This window comes from Danio aesculapii, chromosome 5 (genome assembly GCF_903798145.1).
Source record: "Danio aesculapii chromosome 5, fDanAes4.1, whole genome shotgun sequence".
In the NCBI taxonomy this organism is placed as follows: Eukaryota; Metazoa; Chordata; class Actinopteri; order Cypriniformes; family Danionidae; genus Danio; species Danio aesculapii.
Genome location: NC_079439.1, coordinates 13,315,193 through 13,339,477, shown reverse-complemented (window position 1 = coordinate 13,339,477; position 24,285 = coordinate 13,315,193). Strand labels below are relative to the sequence as shown.

At 38.0% G+C, this 24,285-nt stretch overlaps 1 protein-coding gene across 1 annotated transcript; it reads left to right on the top strand.

The window, feature by feature from the left end:
• Positions 1-24,163, top strand: p2rx2 (purinergic receptor P2X, ligand-gated ion channel, 2). The gene is made up of 12 exons (XM_056457403.1): positions 1-140; positions 4,030-4,165; positions 4,916-4,987; positions 5,067-5,142; positions 8,404-8,500; positions 8,579-8,659; positions 14,818-14,956; positions 16,589-16,719; positions 19,247-19,337; positions 19,417-19,482; positions 19,763-19,840; positions 23,955-24,163. The coding sequence occupies exons 1-12, from the start codon at positions 1-3 to the stop codon at positions 24,048-24,050; spliced, it is 1,203 nt and encodes a 400-aa protein (XP_056313378.1). The 3' UTR covers positions 24,051-24,163.
• Positions 24,164-24,285: the final 122 nt, after the last annotated feature.

Sequence of the window (24,285 nt, the reverse complement as noted above, 5' to 3'; positions counted from 1 at the left end):
ATGGGTTGTCTGGAGTTCCTCAAAGACTTTTTCCTGGGCTTTTGGGACTATGAGACTCCAAAAGTAATGGTGGTGAAGGACAAAAAACTAGGAGTCATTTACAGAGCTGTGCAGTTCCTCGTCATCACGTATTTTATTTGGTAAGAAGCTGTTTTCCACTGTTTATGCTTTTTGTAATTCACAAAATTGATTTCATAACTCCAGTCAGGATAATTTTGAGCGGTTTGTAAAGAAGCACTTGAAATGATTAGTGATCCAAGCCATAATCTGCAAAGATGAGAGATATAGGGTGCCAGTCTGTAAGGTAAATAGGTTTAAGTTATCATTAATTACTTTATCAATTATTCTTTTATTATTAAAATATTATTATGAAATATTAGGAAATAATAATAACATAAATATCATCATTATTATTCTTTCTGAAGAAGGTGTAGATGTTTTGTGGAATGTATTTATGTACTTGTTTATATATTATTAAGAATTGTTTGTCACCAAAATGTATAGTAATTTACTGATTTAATCTGCTCTCTCGACTGGGAGAAAATAAAGATGATGATAAATTATTATGGTCTTTATTATATTTGTTTCTCAGATAGACTGTCGCACAACATGGAAATGCTAAACTGCTGTCTTGTTGATTTCAAGTACTTAATTGAAAAAAAAATCTAAGAAATCCAAGGTTTTGCTTACAAAAGTTTTTTTTTTTTCATTTATAATAAAACACAATATCTGTTAAGAATAAATGAATTGAATATTTCATATAATGTACTTGAATGTTTTATATAATGTAAATTTACATATTCATGAAAATGATTTTCAACAGTGTTCACAGACAAATCTAACAATATGCACATTATGGATTTCATGTTGTTTTCTCAGAATTTTACATGGTCATTTTAATTCTAAATTTTATTTTAAAGAATAATCTTTTCCCAATGGTTATCTATTTTCTGGGAACCATCATCCATTAAATAACATCTTGTTCTATTAGTAATTTTACAACATGCATGTTTTTAAGCTTAACAAATCATGTTGAATCCATTTTCTTTAATGTACTTTTGCCTTGAAACTGATATGACACACTGTAAAAAAAATCTGTAATTTTACGGTTTGTTTCCGGCAGCTGGAGTGCCAGAAAAACATTTAAATAACGGCTGTTAAATTACAGAAATTTACCATAAAATAAGGGACATTAAATAACAGAAATTTCCTTAAATTAAAATTTCTGGTCAGTTTCTGTAATTCAACCTGTTATTGTACAGTAAATTTTTGTAATTTACTGGCCGTTATTTTAAGTTTTTTACTGGCCGTTATTTTACCCCAGCTGCCGGAAATAAACCATAAAATTGCGGATTTTTTGTACCGTGTACCAAAATAAATGCGAAGCTACAATAGAAGATTTTTTTTCCTGCTTCTTGAAGAATATTAAATATACACTGACAAAATGCAATGAAAATGACAATAGAAATAAACTGGTGATAAAATTGAAAAGTAGCTTTCTTCCTTTGTTAATCGCAAATATCTTCTTTAATATTCTGACTTTATTAACATCTTTATGATACATTTTCTAAATTTCAGTTTAGTGTATATATACAGTTGAAGTCAGAATTCTTAGCCCTCACGGAATTTTTTTAAACACATTTCTAATCACTGATTTCTTTTACAGTGCATCCGGAAAGTATTCATAGCGCTTCACTTTTTCCACATTTTTTCATGTTATCACCTTATTCCAAAATTGATTAAATTCTTTTATTTCCTCAAAATTCTACACACAATAGCCCATAATGACAGTGTGAAAAGATTTTTTGAAATTGTTGCAAATTCATTAAAAATAAAAACCTGAATAATCACATGTACATCAGTATTCACAGCCTTTGCTCAATACTTTGTTGATGCACCTTTGGCAGCAATTACAGTCTCAAGTCTTTTAGAATATGATTCCACAAGCTTGGCACATCTGTCTTTGGGAATTTTTGCCCATTCCTCTTTGCAGTACCTCTCAAGCTCTATCAGGTTGGATTGGAAGCGACGGTGTACAGCCATTTTCAGATCTCTCCAGAGATGTTCAATAGGATTTAGGTCTGGGGTCTGGCTGGGCCACTCAAGGACATTCACAGAGTTATTGTGAAGCCACTCCATTGATATTTTAACTGTCGCTCTAGTTTGAGGTCAAGAGCACTCTGTTTTCATTCAGGATGTCTCTGTACATTGCTGCATTCATCTTTCCCTCTATCCGGACTAGTCTTCGAGTTCCTGCTGCTGAAAAACATCCCTACAGCATGATGCTGCCACCACCATGCTTCACTGTAGGGATGGTATTAGCCTGGTGATGAGCGGTGCCTTGTTTTCTCCAAACGTAACGCCTGGCATTCACTCCAAAGAGTTTAATTTTAGTCTCATCAGACCAGAGAATTTTGCTTCTTATGGTCTGAGAGTCCTTCAGATGCATTTTGACTTCTCTCTGGCCACTCTACCAAATAGACTAGATTGGTGGATTGCTGCACAGATGGTTGTCCTTCTGTAAGGTTCTCCTCTCTCCACAGAAGAATGCTGGAGCTCAGACAGAGTGACCATCGTGTTACTGATCACTTCCCTGACTCCCTCAGCTTAGTTGGCCGGCCAGCTATAGGAAGAGTCCTGGTGGTTCCAAACATCTTCCACTTACGGATGATGGAGGCCACTGTGCTCATTGGAACTTTCAGAGCAGCAGAAATTTTTCTGTAACCTTCCCCAGCCTTGTGCCACGTGATAATCCTGTCTCTGAGGTCTACAGACAATTCCTTTGTCCTCATGCTTGGTTTGTGCTTTGACATGCACCGCCAACCCTGGGACCTTAGGTGTATGCCTTTTCAAATCATGTCCAATCAACTGAATTTACCACAGGTGAACCCCAATTAAGCTGCTAAAACATCTCAAGAATGATGAGTGGAAACAGAATGTACCTGAGCTCAATTTAGAGCTTCATGGCAAAGGCTGTGAATACTTCTGTACATGTGATTATTCAGCTTTTTTATTTTTAATAAATTTGCAACAATTTCAAAACATCTTTTTTCACATTGTCATTACGGGTTATTGTTTTTGTATTTGAGGAAATAAATGAATTTAATCCATTGTGGAATAAGACTGTAACATGAAAAAATGTGGAAAAAGTGAAGCGATATGAATACTTTCCGGATGCACTGTATCTTTGCCATGATGACAGTATATAATATTTTGCTTGATATTTTTCAGCTTAAAGGACAATTTAAAGACATAACAAATTAATTAGGCAAGTTATTATATAACAATGGTTTGTTCTGTAGACAACCGAAAACAAATATATAGCTTAAGGGGGCTAATAATATTGACCTTAAAATGGTTTTAAAGAAAATTAATAACTGCTTTTATTCTAGCCGAAATAAAACAAATGAGACTTTCTCCAGAAGAAAAAAAAAATATCGGAAATACTGTGAAAAATTCCTTGCTCTGTTAAACATCATTTAGGAAATATTTTAAAAAGAAAAAAAAAATTCACGAGAGGGCTAATAATTCTGACTTCAACTGTATATGTAGCCTACACTATAATACACTAATATTCTGAAGGTTTGCGGCGACGCAGTGGCGCAGTAGGTAGTGCTGTCGCCTCACAGCAAGAAGGTCGCTGGTTCGAGCCTCGGCTGGGTCAGTTGGTGTTTCTGTGTGGAGTTTGCATGTTCTTCCTGCGTTTGTGTGGGTTTCCTCCGGGTGCTCCGGTTTCCCCCACAGTCCAAAGACATGCGCTATAGGTGAATTGGGTAAGCTAAATTTGTCCGTAGTGTATGAGTGTGAGTAAGTGTGTATGGATGTTTCCCAGAGATGGGTTGCGGCTGGAAGGGCATCCGCTGTGTAAAACATGTGCTGGATAAGTTGGCGGTTCATTTCGCTGTGGCGACCCCGGATTAATAAAGGGACTAAGCCGAAAAGAAAACGAATGAATTCTGAAGTTTTTATTGTTTGGCATGTGTCTGGGTAATGAGTGAATGTACAGTAAGACCTGTTTGTTGTGTGCAGGTATGTGTTTATCAGTCAGAAAGCCTATCAGGAGACGGAGACACGTCCCGAGAGCTCCGTCTACACCGAGATGAGAGGAGTCGCTCTCCTGGGAGATTCCGTTCAGGACACCACCGAATACGTCAGACCATCTGAGGTGATCATAACTTTACATCAACTATTATTTTAGTGACAAAGGCAGACTAGTTTTCCCCCTATTGTGATGTACATTCACTTTAAATTAGAAACAAAATTAATAGCGGTGGATGATTTTGTTCGTTGGGAATCGTTTGGATAGTTGGAAGATTGGTGTTGCTAATGGGGTGACAGTGGCTCAGTGGTTAGCAATGTCACCTCACAGCCAGAAGGTCGCTAGTTTGAGTCTCAGCTGGGTCAGTTGCCTTTTCTGTGTGGAGTTTGCATGTTCTCCTCATGTTGGCGTGGGTTTCCTCCAGGTGCTCCGGTTTCCCCCACAGTCCAAAGACATGCAGTACAGGTGAATTGGGTAAACAAAATTGGCCGTAGTGTTTGAGTGTGTGTGTGAATGTGAGACCGTATGGGTGTTTCCCAGTACTGGGTTGCAGCTGGAAGGGCATCCGCTGTGATAAATATATGCTGGAATAGTTGGTGGTTCATTCCGCTGTGGCAACCCGTGATAAATAAAGACTAAGCCAAAGGAAAATGAATAAATGAAACAAATTGGTTCATTCCTACAAGTCTCCTTTCAATATTGGATGGATTCATTTTGTGGAGAATGATGACATCCTATCTTACAAAGGTTTTTTTAAAAAATCACTGATTGTTTACAGTTTAAAACTCTGATAATTCACGCCAAGCATCGTGGGGCATGGAAAAAGGTGGATTTTCTTGTTTGTCTGATTAATGAACTGATTTTCTTCATGCTCAGGGTGGTGATGTCATCAGTACGATCCTCAGAAAAGAAGTGACACATGATCAGACACAGGGCACTTGTGCTGAGGTGAGAGCAAGCCAAACTACTGTAGAGACATCTGTGAAGCTGAGATTGGTCAGTGTTTATGAAAAGGTTTGTTTTTCAGCATTACAGTGTTGCCAATGCCAACTGCACAAGAGATTCAGACTGCATTCGAGGGGAAAGTGATTTTGATGGCCATGGTGAGATTTAATTATTTGAAGTCAAAATAATACATTAGTACTATGATTTACATAAGACATCTATTAAGATGTGATTTTGTATATGTGATGAGTTAATATACCAAAAAACCCAATCAGGCTCATTTAGAACAAGAATCAATTGATGACACCAGACTCCATTTAATGATCACAGCAAAGCCCCAAAGCTGTAATACATTGTCATAAATATTTATACTTTGTCACTATACTTCAGACCACTAGGTTTTACCCATTTTTCAGCAAGGAAGTTATATACAGCGGGGAAAGCAAGTATTGAAGACGTCACCAATTTTCTCAGAAAACATATTTCTAAAGGCGCTGTTGACTTGATATTTCTCGTGGATGTTGGCAACAACCAAATAAATCCACATATGCAAAGAAAGCAAATCTAATTAGTTTATAAACTAAGTTGTGTGTAATAAAATGAAATGCCGTAGAAAAAAGTATTGAACACATGAAGGGAGCTGTGGAAATGCATGGAAAGCCCAGACAGCAGCTGAAATCTCTCAGTAGTTCTTCAGCAACTCTCTGCCCCTCATCGTTGTAATTTAATATCAGCTGCTTCAGTCCAACATCTACATTAGCAGGATGATGAAGATGAAACCAGAGTGGACATTTCAGCAAGACAACGATCCAAAACACAGCCAAGGAAACTCAAATGCTTTAAGAAAGAAAATCAAGCTGTAGAATGGCCCAGCCAATCACCTGATCTGAATCCAATAGAAAATACAAATTAAGGATCAGATTTGAAAGACGAGACCCACAGAACCATCAAGATTTTTACACCCTGTTGAAGTCTGTGAATAACTCACCTGAGCAATTCATGTGACTACATTCTCCATATGAGAGGCGTCCTTAAGCTGCCATCACCAAAAAAGCCTTTTATATACAGTATTAAATACGTTTCAGTAGTTCAGTACTTTCTCCTTGTATTATTCCATTGTTATTACATGTAACTCATTTTTCAGATTTTTTTTTGTTTTGTTTTATTTTTATGTTTGTGTTTTTACCAAAATCTGGTTCAATTCCATGTCAACAGCTCCATTAGAAATATTATTCCCAGGAAAAAACACGACCTGTTCAATTCTTATTCTCCCTGCTATAAATATTAAAATAAATACAACTAAGAATGTAATTTAATTTTTACATAAATATATCTGTTAAACTGAATGACAATAAGACGTGATTACACATATTTTGACATTTGATTTTGTCATCTGAAACATTAAGACACTTTAATATACTGTACTTGAAATGTATATAAAAAGTTAATTATCTATACACACATTTATATAAAAATGATTAATTAAAAATAAACATTTTCTAAATAAATACATATATCATTTACATTAAATACAATTAAGAATTCTCATTAAAATAATACTGTTAATTTAAGAAAACTCAATGGGTATTTTTTAAGGACTTACTAATTTTTTAACACCCAATCCTACATAATGAACTAAAGCTACATTACCTGACAAAAGTCTTGTCGTTGATCCCAGCTGTAAGAGCAACAAATAATAACTTGACTTCTAGTTGATCATTTGGAAGAGTGGCTGAAGGTAGATTTATCTGATGCTGTTGAACTGCATCCCAATCAGCACAAATACTGCAGAAGACCTATTGGAACCCGCATGGACCCAAGATTTCTCACAGAAATCAGTAAAGTTTGGTCAAGGAAAAATCATGGTTTGGGGTTACATTCAGTATTGGGGCATGCGAGAGATCTGCATAGTAGATGGCAACATCAACAGCCTGAGGTATCAAGACATTTGTGCTGCCCATTACATTACAAACCACAGGAGAGGGCAAATTCTTCAGCAGGATAGCGCTCCTCATCATACTTCAGCCTCCACATCAAAGTTCCTGAAAGCAAAGAAGGTCAAGGTGCTCCAGGATTGGCCAGCCCAGTCACCAGACATGAACATTATTGAGCATGTCTGGGGTAAGATGAAGGAGGAGGTATTGAAGATAAATCCAAAGAATCTTGATGAGCTCTGGGAGTCCTGCAAGAACGCTTTCTTTGCCATTCCAGGTGACTTGTTGTTAATAAGTTATTTGAGTCACTGCAGATATGTATGGATGCAGTCCTCCAAGCTCATGGGAGTCATACACAATATTAATTCTCTTTCCACTGCACCATCACTTTATATTCTATACTGGACATTATTTCTGTTAAGAGACAAGACTTTTGTCTTAGCAAAGTCAGACCTTCCTGTCCTAATGAAATAATTAATAATCAAGGCATGATCATATTTTATTTTGGTAAAATAAGTGTAATCTAGAGGCCTTTACCTTTCATATAAGCCACTTCTGACGCCAAATGATCAACTTTTGTCAGGTAGTGCAGTGGTCACCAACCTTTTTAAAGTATGAAGCTGATCGGTCAGTTCTTGTCATGTGACTCACGGCATTTCATTTAACTGGGTGCATCTGAAAGGCACGAGCACGTCACAATATTTACACCTCCATTGGAAATAACGAACTTGTACTAAATTTAGAAGAGACGCGATATGCAAACGGCTCTTAAAAGGCAGCCATCATTTGTGATCTCCAGCCGTTGATCTTCTTGCACAGATATTGTGGATTCACCTGATTTCTTGACAAATGGGTTGTGAATCTATTCCTTGGCAGTTCACGGGTCCTTCACTGGGCTTTTTCCCTTAGCAAAAAAAACTTTCCAATGGCATCTGTTTCTTACTCATGTTGCTGCTTGTGGGTTAAATTTGGGTATGGAGATGTAACCGAGAGAATATGGTCATTTTTCAAAATAAAAGCTTTTTCAAAATTAAAAGTTCGTTCTGACTCAGATAATAAATAAAACGGAAATAATTAATGATTTCTTGTGCGGCCCGATACCAATTGATCCACAGACCGGTACTGGTTAGAAGCCCGGTGGTTGAAGACCACTAAGGTGGTGTATATAAATGATAAATTATTTAAAATACATATAGCCTCAAGGCGAATAAGCTGTTCAATGAACCAATGCATGGTTCCACACAATCAGTTTGTGTTGGGACAACATGAAGGATTTAAGTCAACTTAGTAGTTTTTACAAATTGTATTGTACATAATTGTACATAAAACAATTGAGTTGGTCTAAAGCTCAAGAAATGTGTTTTCAGCTTATTTTAAATAAGTTATATAATAACTTTTATAAACAAACATATAATAATATTATAAACAAACAGCAAATGTCAGTTTTGAGTGAATATGACATCACACACTTGTTTTTTGGAATAGGTCAAAGAACAGGACGGTGTATACGTTACTACAACTACACATTCAAGACCTGTGAGATCAAATCCTGGTGTCCCATTGAGGAATATGCTGTTGTCAGGTATTAAGCTTTTAATGACGGATCTGTCCAGAGTCAAAATGAAAAAGTCAGATATAAAAACATTTTTTTCCTACACAGAGAGCCGGCTTTGGAACAGGCCATTAATTTCACAGTGTTTATAAAGAATGCCATCCATTTCCCAAAGTTTAAAGTTCTCAGGTATGTTTATGAGTTTCACAATAGTTCAGAAATCAGAGGACGAGCATGCTTTTTAACATTCTCTGTGAGCAAAAAGTATATTATAAAAATAGCACTGTTGTGACTTAAATTGATATAACAGCTAAAGTGATAAATTAATGCTCCATTTGTCATTTTCATTGTTGCTAAGAGAATTTATTTACCTTGGCATTTATATATGTTATGTTGCTTTAAGAACAGTTTCCAATGATGCTTAGCGCTACTAAAGCGCGCCTGTAACTATTAGCAACTGACTCATTGTGAGTGTGTGTTCGGAGTTTCACTCCTGGTTGAGTATACTGATAACAACTTCAGTAAACAGTTCATTGTCGTTTAAACCAAAGTATTCCAGTCGTCATTATTGCTGCTAAAGGAAAAGACAGAACAGAAAGTTTGGTGCCGAAACCCGGGAAACTAGCAAGCAACATCTGAAATGGCGGAACAGCTGGAGAGATTACTCCGAAAACGGAGAGCTGTACGCGGATCCACAACGACACTTTTGCATGACATTGAAACGGAGGTTAGCAAAGAAGATCCGATTGTTGATCATTTGCGTGAATTGTTGGCCCTGTTATCTGCAAAAGAGGAAACGCTACTGGAGTTGGATATTAAAATAGAAGAAGGAACGGACATGGATGATTTGGAGAATGAAGTTGTTGATGTTGAGGAATATAAAGGAAAGATCATCACTGCAAAAACTCGCGCGCACAGAGTGATACAGAAGAGCCGCGAAGGCAGCAGGCAGAGCAACACAGACCCCCCGCGACAAGGACAGACAGTTAAGTTACCGAAGTTAATTATTAACAAGTTTAACGGGGAAATTGGCCAATGGCAAGACTTTTGGAATCAGTTCGACACCGCTATTCATAAAAATGATGCGCTGAGCAAAACGGAAAAGTTTAACTACTTAAAGACATATTTAACCGGCGCTGCTTCAAAGGCCATAGCGGGGCTGATGTTAACAGACAGTAATTACGACCACGCTATTGATCTGCTGCTGAATCGCTTCGGACGAAAAGATCTGCTTATTAACGCACATATGACCAAGCTGCTGAATCTCTGTCCCGTAAGAAAATCCCATGACGTCACTGCTCTAAGACAGCTGTATGATGAGTGTGAAGTGCAGATCCGCAGCTTAGAATCGCTGGGTGTCGTATCAGATGCATATGGAAGCCTATTATGTCCCGTTCTGCTACAGATGATTCCAGATGATATTGCTTTGCAATACAGTCGTCAGAGGGGAAGCAGTGATGAATGGAAAGTTGCAGAAATAATGGAATTCCTGCAAGCTGAGATTTTAAGCAGAGAGAGAACTGTGCAGCTGCTTAAACCAAGTAATTACAAAGACAACCAAAGCTATCAGAAACCATTTAAAAAACAAGACACATCATTTGAATTTAAGCAAAGAAAGCATCACATTCCATCAGCTGCAGTACTTCAAACTACCAGTCAAAGACCACAGAACTGTATTTTCTGTGACAGCACAACACACAAAACAGAACTGTGTGCAGAAACTGATATTGTTACAAGAAAGGAAAAATTGATGAAAATGGGACGATGTTTTTTGTGTCTTGGACCAAAACATATCGCAAGATTCTGTAAAAGTAAAGTGAGCTGCAATTCATGTGGAAGTAGACACCACAGTGCTGTATGTGAGAAAAGGGAGAAAAATGCATCTGACAGTGTTGACAAAGATAATGTGATTTCCTCCTTTGCCTCACATTCATTAAAGATACAGCCCACTAAACAAGACCACAGTGTGTTGCTGCAGACAGTCAGAGCTTGGGCTGAAGGGCCTGGTGGACGAATAAGCGTTCGGTGCTTATTGGATGGAGGCAGCCAGAGAAGCTTTATCAGTGAAAAAACTGTCAGAGCTTTAAAATTACCTGTGATAAAACGAGAAACATTCACTCTGCATACATTTGGTTGTGCAGAACCAGTGACAACAAAGCGAAATACAGTGAAGGTAACGCTCCAGAACACCCAACACAGGGGGCAGAAAATTGAAATAGAAGCACTCCAGACACCCCAGGTGTGCACTGCTTTGATGAAAATTCCAGGTGAGCACATACAAGCAGAATTGAAAAGAAAAGGGCTGCAGTTAGCAGATTACCAAGATGACAATGCTTGTGACCAAGAGTTGTCAGTGTTAATTGGTGCTGACTATTACTGGCACATAGTGTCAGGCCATGTGGAAAGAATAACAGATGCTCTTGTAGCCGTTGAAAGCATTTTTGGATGGTCAGTACAGGGCCCAGTCAAAATGTCCAGTGTTGCTGATGCAGCATGTATGCATATTCAAATCAATGAAGACACGCTGGTTTCAACCCACCTAAAAGCCTTCTGGGAAATTGAGTCTCTTGGTATAACCATGAAGCAGACAGACAGTGCTGAGGAAGAGGAAGCTCTTCACAAATTTGAAAAGACAACTCAGTACAAAAATGGCCGATATGAAGTGGAGTTGCCATGGCGACCTGATAAACCAGAACTCCCTGATAACTACAGGATTGCTAAGAAAAGATTTGAGGGCCTTAAAAAAAGGTTGCAGTCAGATGTAGTTTTGTATCACAGATATAAAGAAGTTGTGTGTGATTACCTTGAGCAGGGCATTGTCGAAGAGGTTGCGGAGGATCAGTCATCTCAGGCCACTGCAAAATATTACATGCCTCATCATGCTGTTCTGCGTGAAGACAAGGTAACAACAAAGCTTAGAGTGGTGTTTGATGCATCATCACATGAAATTGATTCTCCATCACTCAATGACTGTTTGCTAACTGGTCCTAATCTGAACCCAGATCTTCTCAGCATATTAATCAAATTCAGACTGAATGCAATCGCATTTACAGCAGACATCAAGAAGGCTTTCTTGCAGATTTCTCTTGCTGATAAGGACAGGGATGCAGTACGATTCCTCTGGCTTGCTGTGCCACCACATGAAGATAAAGGCGAGAAGCTGCGCGTGCTACGCATGACGAGAGTGGTGTTTGGAGTGTCCCCCAGCCCATTTCTCCTTGCAGCTACCGTGAGAAAGCATTTGAAGAAATATGAAGAGCAGAATCCTGAGGTAGTAAACATAATAAAAGAATCACTTTATGTTGATGATTTCATCTCAAGTGCAAGTGATGTTGAAAAGGCCTTCTCCATAACAACTGCTGCGAAACAGATTATGTCAACTGCTGGCATGGAACTGTGCAAATGGACAACCAACTGTCATGTGTTAAAGGATAGATGGGGGACAGTGAGGAATGACGTTGTTCCAGATAAAGAAATGCCAGGATCTGTATTGAAGGTATTAGGCCTGGTGTGGAGAACTTTGTCTTTTTTTGACTTTGTCTTTGATTTGACTGCATTACTGGATGCAGTAGCAAAGGCAGAGAACACAAAAAGAGCCATTCTGAAACTCTCTGCTCGCATATTCGACCCAATAGGATTCCTCACTCCTTTTACTGTGCGAGTCAAATGCCTCTTTCAAGAGATGTGGACACGTGGTCTCGGCTGGGATGAGGAGCTGCCTGCAGACATTGAAAAGGAATGGAGAAAATGGTGCTCAGAGCTGGCACAGATCCACCACATAGTCATCCCACGCTGGTATGGAATAACATCCGAGCACAGACATGATGCACAGCAACTTCACGTATTCTGTGATGCAAGTGAGAGAGCCTATAGTGCTGCTGCCTACCTGTTACTAGAGCTGAACGATGGAACAAAGACTACTTGCCTGGTCGCTTCCAAGTCCAGGGTAGCGCCTTTGAATAAAATGTCACTGCCACGTCTGGAGCTTATGGGTGCTGTGATTGGTGCAAGACTAGGAAACAGCTTGTTAAAACCGATGAACATGGATCTCCAATCACTTCACATGTGGACTGATTCTATGATCGTACTACAGTGGATTCAAAGTCCAGCTCACAAGTGGAAACAGTTTGTGTCAAACAGAGTCGCTGAAATACAGTCTATAACTAACCCTGCAATGTGGTCACACTGTAGGAGCAAGGACAATCCCGCAGACCTTCCCACTAGAGGTCAGACCGTGACTAATCTGAAGGAAAATGAACTTTGGTGGAAGGGACCTCTATTTCTGACAGCACAGGATTCAGTGGAAATGAGTGACGAAAATAAAGATAAAGAGGTGAGCGATGAATTAGAAGAAGTTCAGCAGATCACTGTGCAACTTAACAGTAGCGAGAACCACAGTGGAATGGAACCTTTGTTAGATTTAGCAAAGTACAGTAAACTGACCAGAGTATTGCGAATAACTGCTTGGATCAAGAGGTTCATGCACAACAGTAAATCAAGCTCTAAAAGACGCGGTGAGTTAACTGCAGATGAAATATTTGAGGCTGAAAAGTACTGGATAAAAGTGACACAAGACAGCAACTTCAGGTGTGAGATTAGTTTGCTAACAGCTCACAAAGGCCTAAATGCAGACTCAAAAATAAGAGAACTGAACCCCTTTATGGATGATGATGAATTACTCTGTGTTGGAGGCAGACTGCAACAATCAGAATTTAGTTACAGAGAAAAACACCCATGGATTCTACCTAAAAGAGACAGATACTGTGAGCTGCTAGTGCAGCACGACCATGAATTAACCATGCATTCAGGTTTGAGAGACACTCTAGTACAAATTAGAAGTAGATACTGGATTTTACAAGGCCGACAACTTGTAAAAACTATTCTGTCAAAATGTGCTGTGTGCAAAAGATTTAAAGCAAAGCCCTCACAACAGGACACTGCTCCTTTGCCCCGAGATAGAATAGTAGAGACCCCTCCATTTGAAGTGACTGGAATTGATTTTGCAGGTCCACTGTATGTAAAAAAGGATCGTGTGTTATGTAAGGCTTACATTGCATTGTTCACATGTGCCGTCACTAGAGCAGTGCACTTGGAGCTGGTTTCAAGCCAATCCACAGAAAGCTTCCTGTTAGCACTCAAACGTTTTGTATCTAGAAGAGGACTGTGCAAGATAATTTATTCAGACAATGCCAAAACCTTCAAGAGAGCGAATCAAGACCTTAGTGAGCTGTGGCAAGCAATTAAAGATCCTCAAATTCTAGAATACTTCTCTGGGAAGGGCATCACCTGGCGTTTCATCGTAGAGCGAGCAGCCTGGTGGGGCGGCTTTTGGGAAAGGTTAGTCCGATCTGTGAAGACGTGTCTGAGAAAGGTGCTTGGGAGAGCATCACTAACTTTTGAAGAGATGTGTACACTACTTACAGAAGTAGAAGCTGTACTTAACTCCAGACCACTTACTTTTGTCAATAACGAACTTGATGAGCCACAGCCACTCACACCTGCACACTTTCTAGTAGGTGAGCGACTAACTTCACTCCCACCAAACCCATTTCCTGCGGACTATGATCACCCCACTGTGAACAAAGAGGACATGACACGGAGATGGAGATACAGGAATCGGCTCATGACCGTCCTGTGGAATCGCTGGAGAAAGGACTATCTATTGGACCTAAAATCTGCACATTCGTGCCACATACAGAAACCTACTGAGCTGAAAATTGGGGACGTTGTTCTCATTGGAGAGGCTAGCATGCCAAGACAATCTTGGAAGTTAGGGAAAATTGAACTTTTGTTTCCAGGACGAGATGGTAAAGTTCGAGCGTGTGCTGTTCGCACATCTGCAGGGACTGTTTTGAGAAGACCAATTCAATTGCTATATGCATTAGAGACTGAGTAGATGAACAGTTGTTCATGGGGGGGAGGATGTTGTGACTTAAATTGATATAACAGCTAAAGTGATAAATTAATGCTCCATTTGTCATTTTCATTGTTGCTAAGAGAATTTATTTACCTTGGCATTTATATATGTTATGTTGCTTTAAGAACAGTTTCCAATGATGCTTAGCGCTACTAAAGCGCGCCTGTAACTATTAGCAACTGACTCATTGTGAGTGTGTGTTCGGAGTTTCACTCCTGGTTGAGTATACTGATAACAACTTCAGTAAACAGTTCATTGTCGTTTAAACCAAAGTATTCCAGTCGTCATTATTGCTGCTAAAGGAAAAGACAGAACAAGCACACTTGAACTCTATTTATGCTTCTCCTTGTCCCTAAAGTATATCTGTGTGATGTGGAGTGCTCCTTGTACTATAAGTATTAGGTATTATATGTGATGGTTTTTACTGCAGGGGCAATATTAAACCCAACAAGCCGAAGAAGTTGTTGCGATGCCATTATCATCCAGAAACAAACCCTTACTGTCCTGTGTTCAGCCTGGGCTTCATCGCAGCGCAGGCCAGAGAGAAATTCAGCGAACTCTGCAGAACGGCATGTACACAATCTATTGTTAACCGTTCTCATTCCTCAGGCTCATTGGAAATACCTCAGCTTATGTTTCATTGCATGTTTCAGATGACAAATCCACTAGAGGGCGATGTCTACATTTTTGCAAATCGTAAAATACATTAGTTATCGTACATTATGTTGAACGTTTCAGATGACAAATCCACTAGAGGGCGCTGTCTACATTTTTTGCGAATCTGAAATACATTAGTTATCGTACGTTTTGGTGCACATTTCAGATGACAAATCCGCTAGAGGTCGCTGTCTACATTTTTGCGAATCTGAAATACATTAGTTATCATTTATTTTGTTGCATGTTACAGATGGCAAATCCACTTGAGGGCACTGTCTACATTTTTTGTGAATTTGAAATACATTAGTTATCGTATGTTTCGTTGCACGTTTCAGATGACAAATGCACTAGAGGGCGCTGTCTACATTTTTGTGAATCTGAAATACATAAATTTTTTTGTATAATTATTTTTTAGGGGTTTTCACCTTTATTTTGACAGGACAGTAGAGTGAATTGACAGGAAAGTGTGGGGAGCAGAGAGAGGGGAAGGATCAGGATAGGACCTCGAGGCAGGAATCGAACCCGAGTCACCGCGAACACTGGAGTGCATGTGTCAGTGCACTTTCCTCTACGCCATAGGCACAGATTGAAATACATTAGTTATCGTACGTTTTGTTGCACATTTCAGATGACAAATCCACTAGAAGGAACTGTCTTCATTTTTGTGAATATGAAATACATTAGGTGTTGTACGTTTTGTTGCAAGTTTCAGATTAAAAATCCACTAGAGGGCGCTGTCTACATTTTTGCAAATCTGAAATACATTAGTTATCGTATGTTTCGTTGTACGTTTCAGATGACAAATCCACTAGAGGCCACTGTCTACATTTTTGCGAATCTGAAATACATTAGCGTAAGTTTCGTTGCACATTTCAATCCTTATGTAATCCAAATGGATGGAAATTTGATATGCGATCAATATGAATACATAAATCTTACATGTTAGATATTTTTTCTGATTGTACACATCCATGAGAAGGCAGGACTTGTCGTACAGATCACCTAGGAAACCGCTGACCTAAACCCAACCAATAGTGTTTTCAATAGCTAACGTTAGAGAAAAGTGCACTGCGACCACATTATTTTACCTTGATATTGTCGTGCTTTTATCTGTTGTATGGAACCATGCTTTGCCAGACTCGAACCCAAGAGCTCTCGAACCCAAATTGAATACGACTGAAAAGTTCTATATGGAGATAGGTGAAGAAAACCTATTTGATTACAAATCATAGACACTATTAAGTTGTTTGTGATATTTGTGTTCTTTTAAAAACTGCAAGAAAATAATCCTTTGTTCGTCAATAATAAGGTATTATAAATATTCATGTGAAAAGGAACAAAGGTTGTTGACATCACACTGCCCCCTAGTGTTCATTTTACCTAGAAACTGCAGTCAAATATGTATGTTGAAGTAGGATTTTTGCGGTTAAAAAAAAAAATCTAATTTCCAATGAGCCTGTGTTGGTTATTTTTGCACTTTAAGCAACGGTAATATTTTGATTTCTAGGTTTAACATAAGTGTTAACATTTTGCTACACATTCAGGGTGGAATAATTGGAGTGTTCATTAACTGGAAGTGTGATTTTGACGTGGATCCCTCAGCGTGTATTCCCACATATTCATTCAGAAGGCTGGACATGAGGAAAAACCTGCCCAGTTCTGGATATTACTACAGGTACTGCTACAACTAACAAGAACCAAATATAAAAAATCATTAAAATAGGTTTTACTTAGAATTCTGAAACCCTAGTTATTAGCGACACCGGTGGCCATTAAATGAACTACAGAAAGCAACTTGCAATGAATGTGATTTAACGTCCTGATATACTCTCAAAGATCTTTGTTTAACGTTAAAAGATCAAATGTTAAAATGATCTTTGCAGCGAAATACTGGTAACAACCATCCAAATTTATTCAGTGCGCAAACTCTCACAATGCATTATGGGTATTTTCTAGCTGCTGAGTGTACGTGTGTTGTAGACACGTTACTGTTGTGCATTGTGGGATTGATTAAGTGCACTTCAGAACGTCCACCATGGTTTCAGACACCACTAGAAATGGCTGCTGTCTCAAATAGTGCACTATTTAATGTCACCATGAAATGAAAGTTAACCGTGTCCTAACAACACCCAACGTGACAAGATTCCAGCGACAAGCAATTTGGCTGTTTACACCAAAAGCAATGCGACATGACAGAAACATTTAAATACCAGTCACTGCACTTCCAATGAAATGGTAAAGTCTTAATCTGATTAATACATATTAAACCTCCATTATTCATAGGCTACTGAGTCACTGATGTTGTCGGTTTGCACTGAGTCACAGTTCGGGCTTTCATTTTCAAACCGTCTGCTGCTAGTTATTTTATTTTCAAGATCTTAGGTATCTGCTTCTGTTTTCAGTGGTATGGCAATGAATGTCACGTAAAATGGTATTTATACTCACATTGATAGCATTTAACACTGAAAAAAGCCCATAATCAGTACCTGAGGTGATCATTGTCATAGTAGTATATGCTGTTGTTCTGCCGCAACGTAGCAGAAATATAAATGGCAGATGGTTAGGACAAAAACTGCTTTTAACATGTAAAAAAAAAAAAAACTACCTTTTATTGCATGTTGCGGCATCACATTGTGTGTTGTTAGGACACTTAACAGATTGTCCTTTTTTTCCGCAATTGTGACGTACAACTACTTGAAACAGTCTGGAAACAAGAAAAAAAAAACTTGGTGTAAATAATTTTTTCCTTCGGAAACTGATTCCATTATTGATAGATGGGCATCACTTAAATATGGACGAAAGCAGAGCAGAAACAAAACACATCCTGATAGCTCCGCCCTAAAGACGTTCCATGTAACCATAAGTCAAAAAAAATGTCATTTCGAGGGGGAGGAAAGGTTATGTTATTTGATTGAGGTTTGAGGGCAAATACATTTTTGCAAAATAATGAAGTGCAGATACATCGTTTAAAACAAGAACTACTACACTCACTGGCCACTTTATTAGGTACACCTGTCCAACTGCTCGTTAACACAAATTTCTAATCAGCCAATCACATGGCAGATTGGTTGCTGGTGACAGACGGGCTGGTCTGAGTATTTCAGAAACTGCTGATCTACTGGGATTTTCACACACAGCTATCTCTAGGGTTTACAGAAAATGGTCTGAAAAAGAAAAAATATTCAGTGAGCGGCAGTTCTGTGGGTGCAAATGCCTTGTTGATGCCAGAGGTCAGAGGAGAATGGCCAGCCGTGGTATGCAGAAGAGCATCTCTGAATGCACAACATGTCCAACCTTGAGGCAGATGGGCTACAGCAGCAAAAGACCACACCAGGTGCCACTGCTGTTAGCCAAGAACAGGGACCTGAGGCTACAATTCACACAGGCTCACCAAAATTGGACAATAGAAGATTGGAAAAAATGTTGCCTGGTCTAATTAATCTCGATTTCTGCTGCGACATTCAGATGGTAGGGTCAGAATTTGCCGTCAACAACATGAAAACATGGATCCATCCTGCCTTGTATCAACGGTTCTGGCTGCTGGTGGTGGTGTAATGGTGTGGCGGATATGCTCTTGGCACACTTTGGGCCCAATAATACCAATTGAGCATCGTGTCAATGCCACAGCCTACCTGAGTATTGTTGCTGACCATGTCCATCCTTTTATGACCACAGTGTCCTCCTCTTCTGATGGTTACTTCCAGCAGGATAACACACCATGTCATAAAGCGTGAATCATCTCAGACTGGTTTCTTGAACACAACAATGAGTTCACTGTACTCAAATGGCCTCCACAGTCACCAGAACTCAATCCAATAGAGCACCTTTGGGATGTGGTGGAACAGGAGATTCGCTTCATGGATGTGCAGCAGACAAATCTGCAACAACTGTGTGATGCTATTATGTCAATATGGACCAGAATCTCTGAGGAATATTTCCAGTACCTTGCTGATTCTATACCATGAAGGATTAAGACAGTTCTGAAGGCAAAAGGGGGTCCAACCCGGTACTAGTAAGGTTTACCTAATAAAGTGGCCAGTGAGTTTATATACATATAAGAATAAGAAAAGTAAATTTTGATTTCATGGCAACTTTAAGTGTATAGAGGACAATTTCAGACACAGCATGTGTTTTCAACTGTATAAATCCTTACTCTTTCAATAAATATACTCTCTTTTACATTTATTTTCCTAACATTTCAGGTTTGCTAAATATTACCATAAGGATGGTGTGGAGTACAGAAGCCTCATAAAAGCTTATGGGATTCGCCTGGATGTCATCGTTCATGGACATGTGAGATACAGGAAGTACATTAGTGACATGCTGAATGCACACATGACTGCTATTAATCCAGTACACATTTTCCTTTCAGGCGGGACGCTTCAGTCTAATCCCAACCATCATCAACACTGTCACGGCCATGACGTCAGTAGGAATTGTATGTATTTATTTTTGTGCTGAATACGTATATATAAAAAACATGGTTATTTTAAGATGAAGTGTGAGATGTTGATGACGATGCCTGAATGACACTGATGGCAGGCATCAACATTACACAAATTGCATTATGGGAATGAATCTCGGGTTTCGCTCATAGTGCTTTGTCTGGAGAAACCCTGCTGGAAAGAGGCATTTATGAACGCACTCAGCTTCTCTTTCAGTCAGGGTTTTGTCCTGATGCTTAATCCTAATATTTGGGAGTGTTTCTCATGTTTTAGTGCTCAATCATCTGCGACTGGATCATGCTGACGTTCATCGATAAGAACGAAGTCTTCAGCGAAAAGAAGTTTGATGATGTAAGTCAAGAAAGATTATTAAGGTGAAGTCACATTGACATGTTATTTACAGTTGAGGGCGAAATTTATGGAAGGTAAATCCTGCTAATTTGAAATAAATCAAATAAACATTGGAAATGAAAATCAGATGAACAATTTCATTTTAAAACACTGCTCGCAAAATATCTGGATAAATTGAAAATAAATTGAAATGATTTCATTTTCATTTTCACTGTGACAGCACATCCTCCCTGTCAAATTGATCATTAAAATGAAGTTTCCGATTTAACATTTCATTTTCACTGCATTTCCGCATCAAGACTGACAATATTAAAATGAAAAGCCAAACTGAAAAATAAAATGCAAACACAATTTTTACAAAGCGTGTTATTAATGTTCACACTGTAATAGTGACACAATTCAAATTAAAATGTACATTTAAGCTTTCCTTTTATTGTCACCTTTTTATTTGAGTTTTCATTTTTAACTTCAACCTGTATGCAAAGCCTATGCTAATCAGTGGGAGGGGCTTATTTAAGTGCCATTGAGTGCTTTCACAGAGCCCGAGGAAAAATGGATTTTAAAAAATTAAAAACTCCTTTTATTCTAGCCGAAATAAAACAAATAAGACTTTCTCCAGAAGGAAAAATATTATTAGACATACTGTGAAAATTTCCTTGCTCTGTTAAACATCATTTGGCAAATATTCAAAAATGAAAAAAATAAATAAATAAAAATTCAAAGGGGGGCTAATAATTTTGACTTCAACTGTATATGATGCTATTTAGCCAACTATAGTTCTGTAATTTAAAATAAATGTAAAGAGGAATCATGTGTTTTGTGTTTTATTTAATAATAATAATAATAATAAAGGTGTTAATTTTTTTTAAAAATCACTATAAAATATTTCACTTAAGTATTGGTATCAATATCGATATCGATGAATCTTGTCTTAAAATACTTGGTATCGGATCGAAAACAAAAATATTGGTATCGCCCATCCCTAATTAAGGAATTTTAACAGTATTTCTTGTAATATTTTTTCGTTTTGTTTCAGCTAAAATAAAAGCAGTTTTTCATTTTTAAACCCATTTCAAGGTGGATATTATTAGCTCCCTTAAACAATATTTTCGTCTACAGAACAAACATCATTATTTAATGATTTACCTAATTACCCTTACCTTCCTAACTAACCTAGTTAAGCCTTCAATTGTCACTTTAAGCTGAATACTAGTATCTTGAAAAATATCTAGTCAAATATGCAGTAGTCATCATGGCAAAGATGAAAGAAATCAGTTAATAAAACTATTATGTTCAGAAATGTATTGAATAAAAATCTTCTCGATTAAACAGACATTGGGGGGAAATTTAACAAGAGGGCTAATAATTCTGACTTCAACTGTATATATTTTTTTAAAAAGTGATTTATGACACAGAAGCCATTTTTAATCTATGCTAAACAGCTTTCTATTGAACAGCGTACTTATGAATTTCGAACACAGACTCCTATTAAAATGCCTAGCACAGTAAAACGTGACCTAGATTGTGTGTGTCAACACAGTTTGATCATGTGCAGGTAGCATCTCTGAGCCTTTTTCTTAAATCTTTGCCTCATTCGAGAATCGAGTGTACATTTCAAGCATTTTCAATGCATTTTTCCTAAACTGGAACGATACCAAATTAATAATTTACAGTAAACTTAATCCTGTGTATTGTAAAATAATGCAAAATGCATAAATATGAGCGGAAACATTTGATTTCGTTACTAATTGTTGTTTAACATAATGTTTAGTTAAACCCACTAAAGATGCTAACCTCAAACCAGATACCACATGGTATGAAAAAAAAAACTTTAGTGTTTTCATTTAGATTTATTTTAATGAATGAGAAATTGACTGAAATATCACAATAACAGAGTTAACATAATCTATTGAATTAATCTAGAAAAAGAATGACATGCCTCACAGAGATTCCTGCTAGAGGAAGTGACACCACTTAGAGCAAGTCCAATGCATTATCTAGACTTATTTCCCTCATAATTTTGTTGAAATGCATTTTTCTGGATTTTTTTTTGTTGCTATTCAGTCTCTGAAAGTTGAAATAAACCTACCATTATAAAGATCGTTTGTTTGTCAGTGGGCAAACATACAAAATCAGCAGGAGATCAAAAACTCTTTCACCTCCTGTATACAGTGCATTCAGAAAGTATTCATAGCGCTTCACTTTTTCCACATTTTTCATGTTACAGCCTGATTCCAAAATGGATTAAATTCATTTATTTCCTCAGAATTCTACACACAATAGCCCATAATGACAATGTGAAATAAATTTTTTTGAAAATGTTGCAAATTTATAAAAAATAAAACACCTGAAAAATCACATGTACGTCAGTATTCACAACCTTTGCCATGAAGCTCTAAATTGAGCTACAGATGTTTGGAACCACCAGGTATCTTCCTAGAGTCCGGCCGGCCATCTAAGCTGAGTGATTGGAGACCATAATAAGACACAAAATTCTCTGGTCTGATGAGACAAAAATTGAACTCTTTGGAGTGAATGCCAGGCGTTTGTTGGAGAAAACCAGGCACCGCTCATCACCAGGCTAATACCATCCCTACAGTGAAGCATGGTGGTGGCAGCATCATGGTGTGGGGATGTTTTTCAGCAGCAGGAACTGGAAGACTAGTCCGGATAGAGGGAAAGATGAATGCAGCAATGTACAGACTGAGACATCCTGAATGAAAACCTGCTTCAGAGTTAGGCTTGTGCCGGTATTCGGTAATGCGATAAATCACGGTAATGAATATGCACGATATTGTTATCGCGGGCACTTCAAAATACCGTGAAAAATAATAGATCCGAATTTATATTCTTAGAACGCGCCTTAGCTTATTTTCCATCAACCGCTTGAAGAAACACTCCGTATACGCTGCGCAGAACTGATGCGCACTCTGATGTAAACAATCCCCACATGTAGAAGCACTGTGTGCACGCAGGGCGCGCCGCCGCTGCCACCGCTCTAATCCTCACACGAAGAAGAAGCATGGCGGAAGGAGGAACGCTGCCGACAATTTATCCCCCTTCAAAAAAAAAGTCAGAGGTTTGGAAATATTTTGGGTTCCAAAAAAATGCAGAGGGATTGCTGATCGAAGACGGTTTCCCTTTGCACATTCACTTTGATATAATTGCTCAAGTTTACTTTTAAATTGTGTATTGTTTTATTTATATTTATTTGTATTTAAATGTTTGAAGTACTTTTAGTTAATTAAAAAGTTATTAAAGTTACTAAGTTGATGAAACTGAAGTTTTTTTACCTGTTTCTCTAGTAAAATTACAATATCGTGACAATACCGTATACCGTGATAAAAGCTCAATCAATTAATCGCAGCATGAAAATGTGATACCGGCACATGTCTATTCAGAGTGCTCTTGACCTCAAACTAGAGCGACAGTTCATCTTCCTTCAGGACAATGACCCAAAGCACACAGCCAAAATATCAATGGAGTAGCTTCACAACAAATGTCCCCAGATCTAAGTCCAGAGCCCAGATGCCAGAGCCTGAAAGGTACTGCAAAGAGGAATGGCCAAAAATTCCCAAAGACAGGTGTGCCAAGCTTGTGGCATCATATTCAAAAAGACTTGAGGCTGGAATTGCTGCCAAAGGAGCATCAACAAAGTATTGAGCAAAGGCTGTAAATACTGACGTACATGTGATTTTTCAGTTTTTTTTAATTTATTTTTTTAAATAAATTTTGCAACAATTTGATTGAATGTTTGTTCACATCGTCATTATGAGGTATTGTGTGTAGAATTTTGAGGAAATAAATGAATCTGATCCATTTTGGAATAAGGCTGTAACATAAAAAAAAGTGAAACGCTATGAATACTTTCCGAATAGACTGTATATACACACTCTTGTAATCAAATACAACTATTTCATTGGCTGTTGACCTTTTAACATTGATAAACTATGCATTTTGACAATCAAATTTCCTGTATTTTGTATTTTTCAAGTATTTTTGGCTCCATACTGTCAAATGCACAGCCTTTCTAATTATAGGCTTGGTCTGAAATTAATGTTGCCATGTCTTCTATTTCTTATATTTATTAGCTTTTTCTATTTGTTTTATTTAGGTCTCCAAGCAGCCCAGCCAGCCAATGACAACAGACTTTACGCTCACAAGCTACGGCTCCACTCACTCAGACCTGTCAGACGGCGTACCCTTATAAACATGCAGTAATACCGCTCCAAATGTACAGAGTACAGTATTTTGACATGAAGTGCTGGAAAATGCATCATAAAATGTCATATCTGAATCTAGAAAAGCTCCGAAAACCTGCAAAACCACATATCTGTCATGCTTTGCTTCAATAAATATTAAACCGTGATCAATGGTGTACTTGCTTTGTTTAATTCTACTACATGATGGGCTTGGATAAACAATTAAGAAATTTGTATTTACAT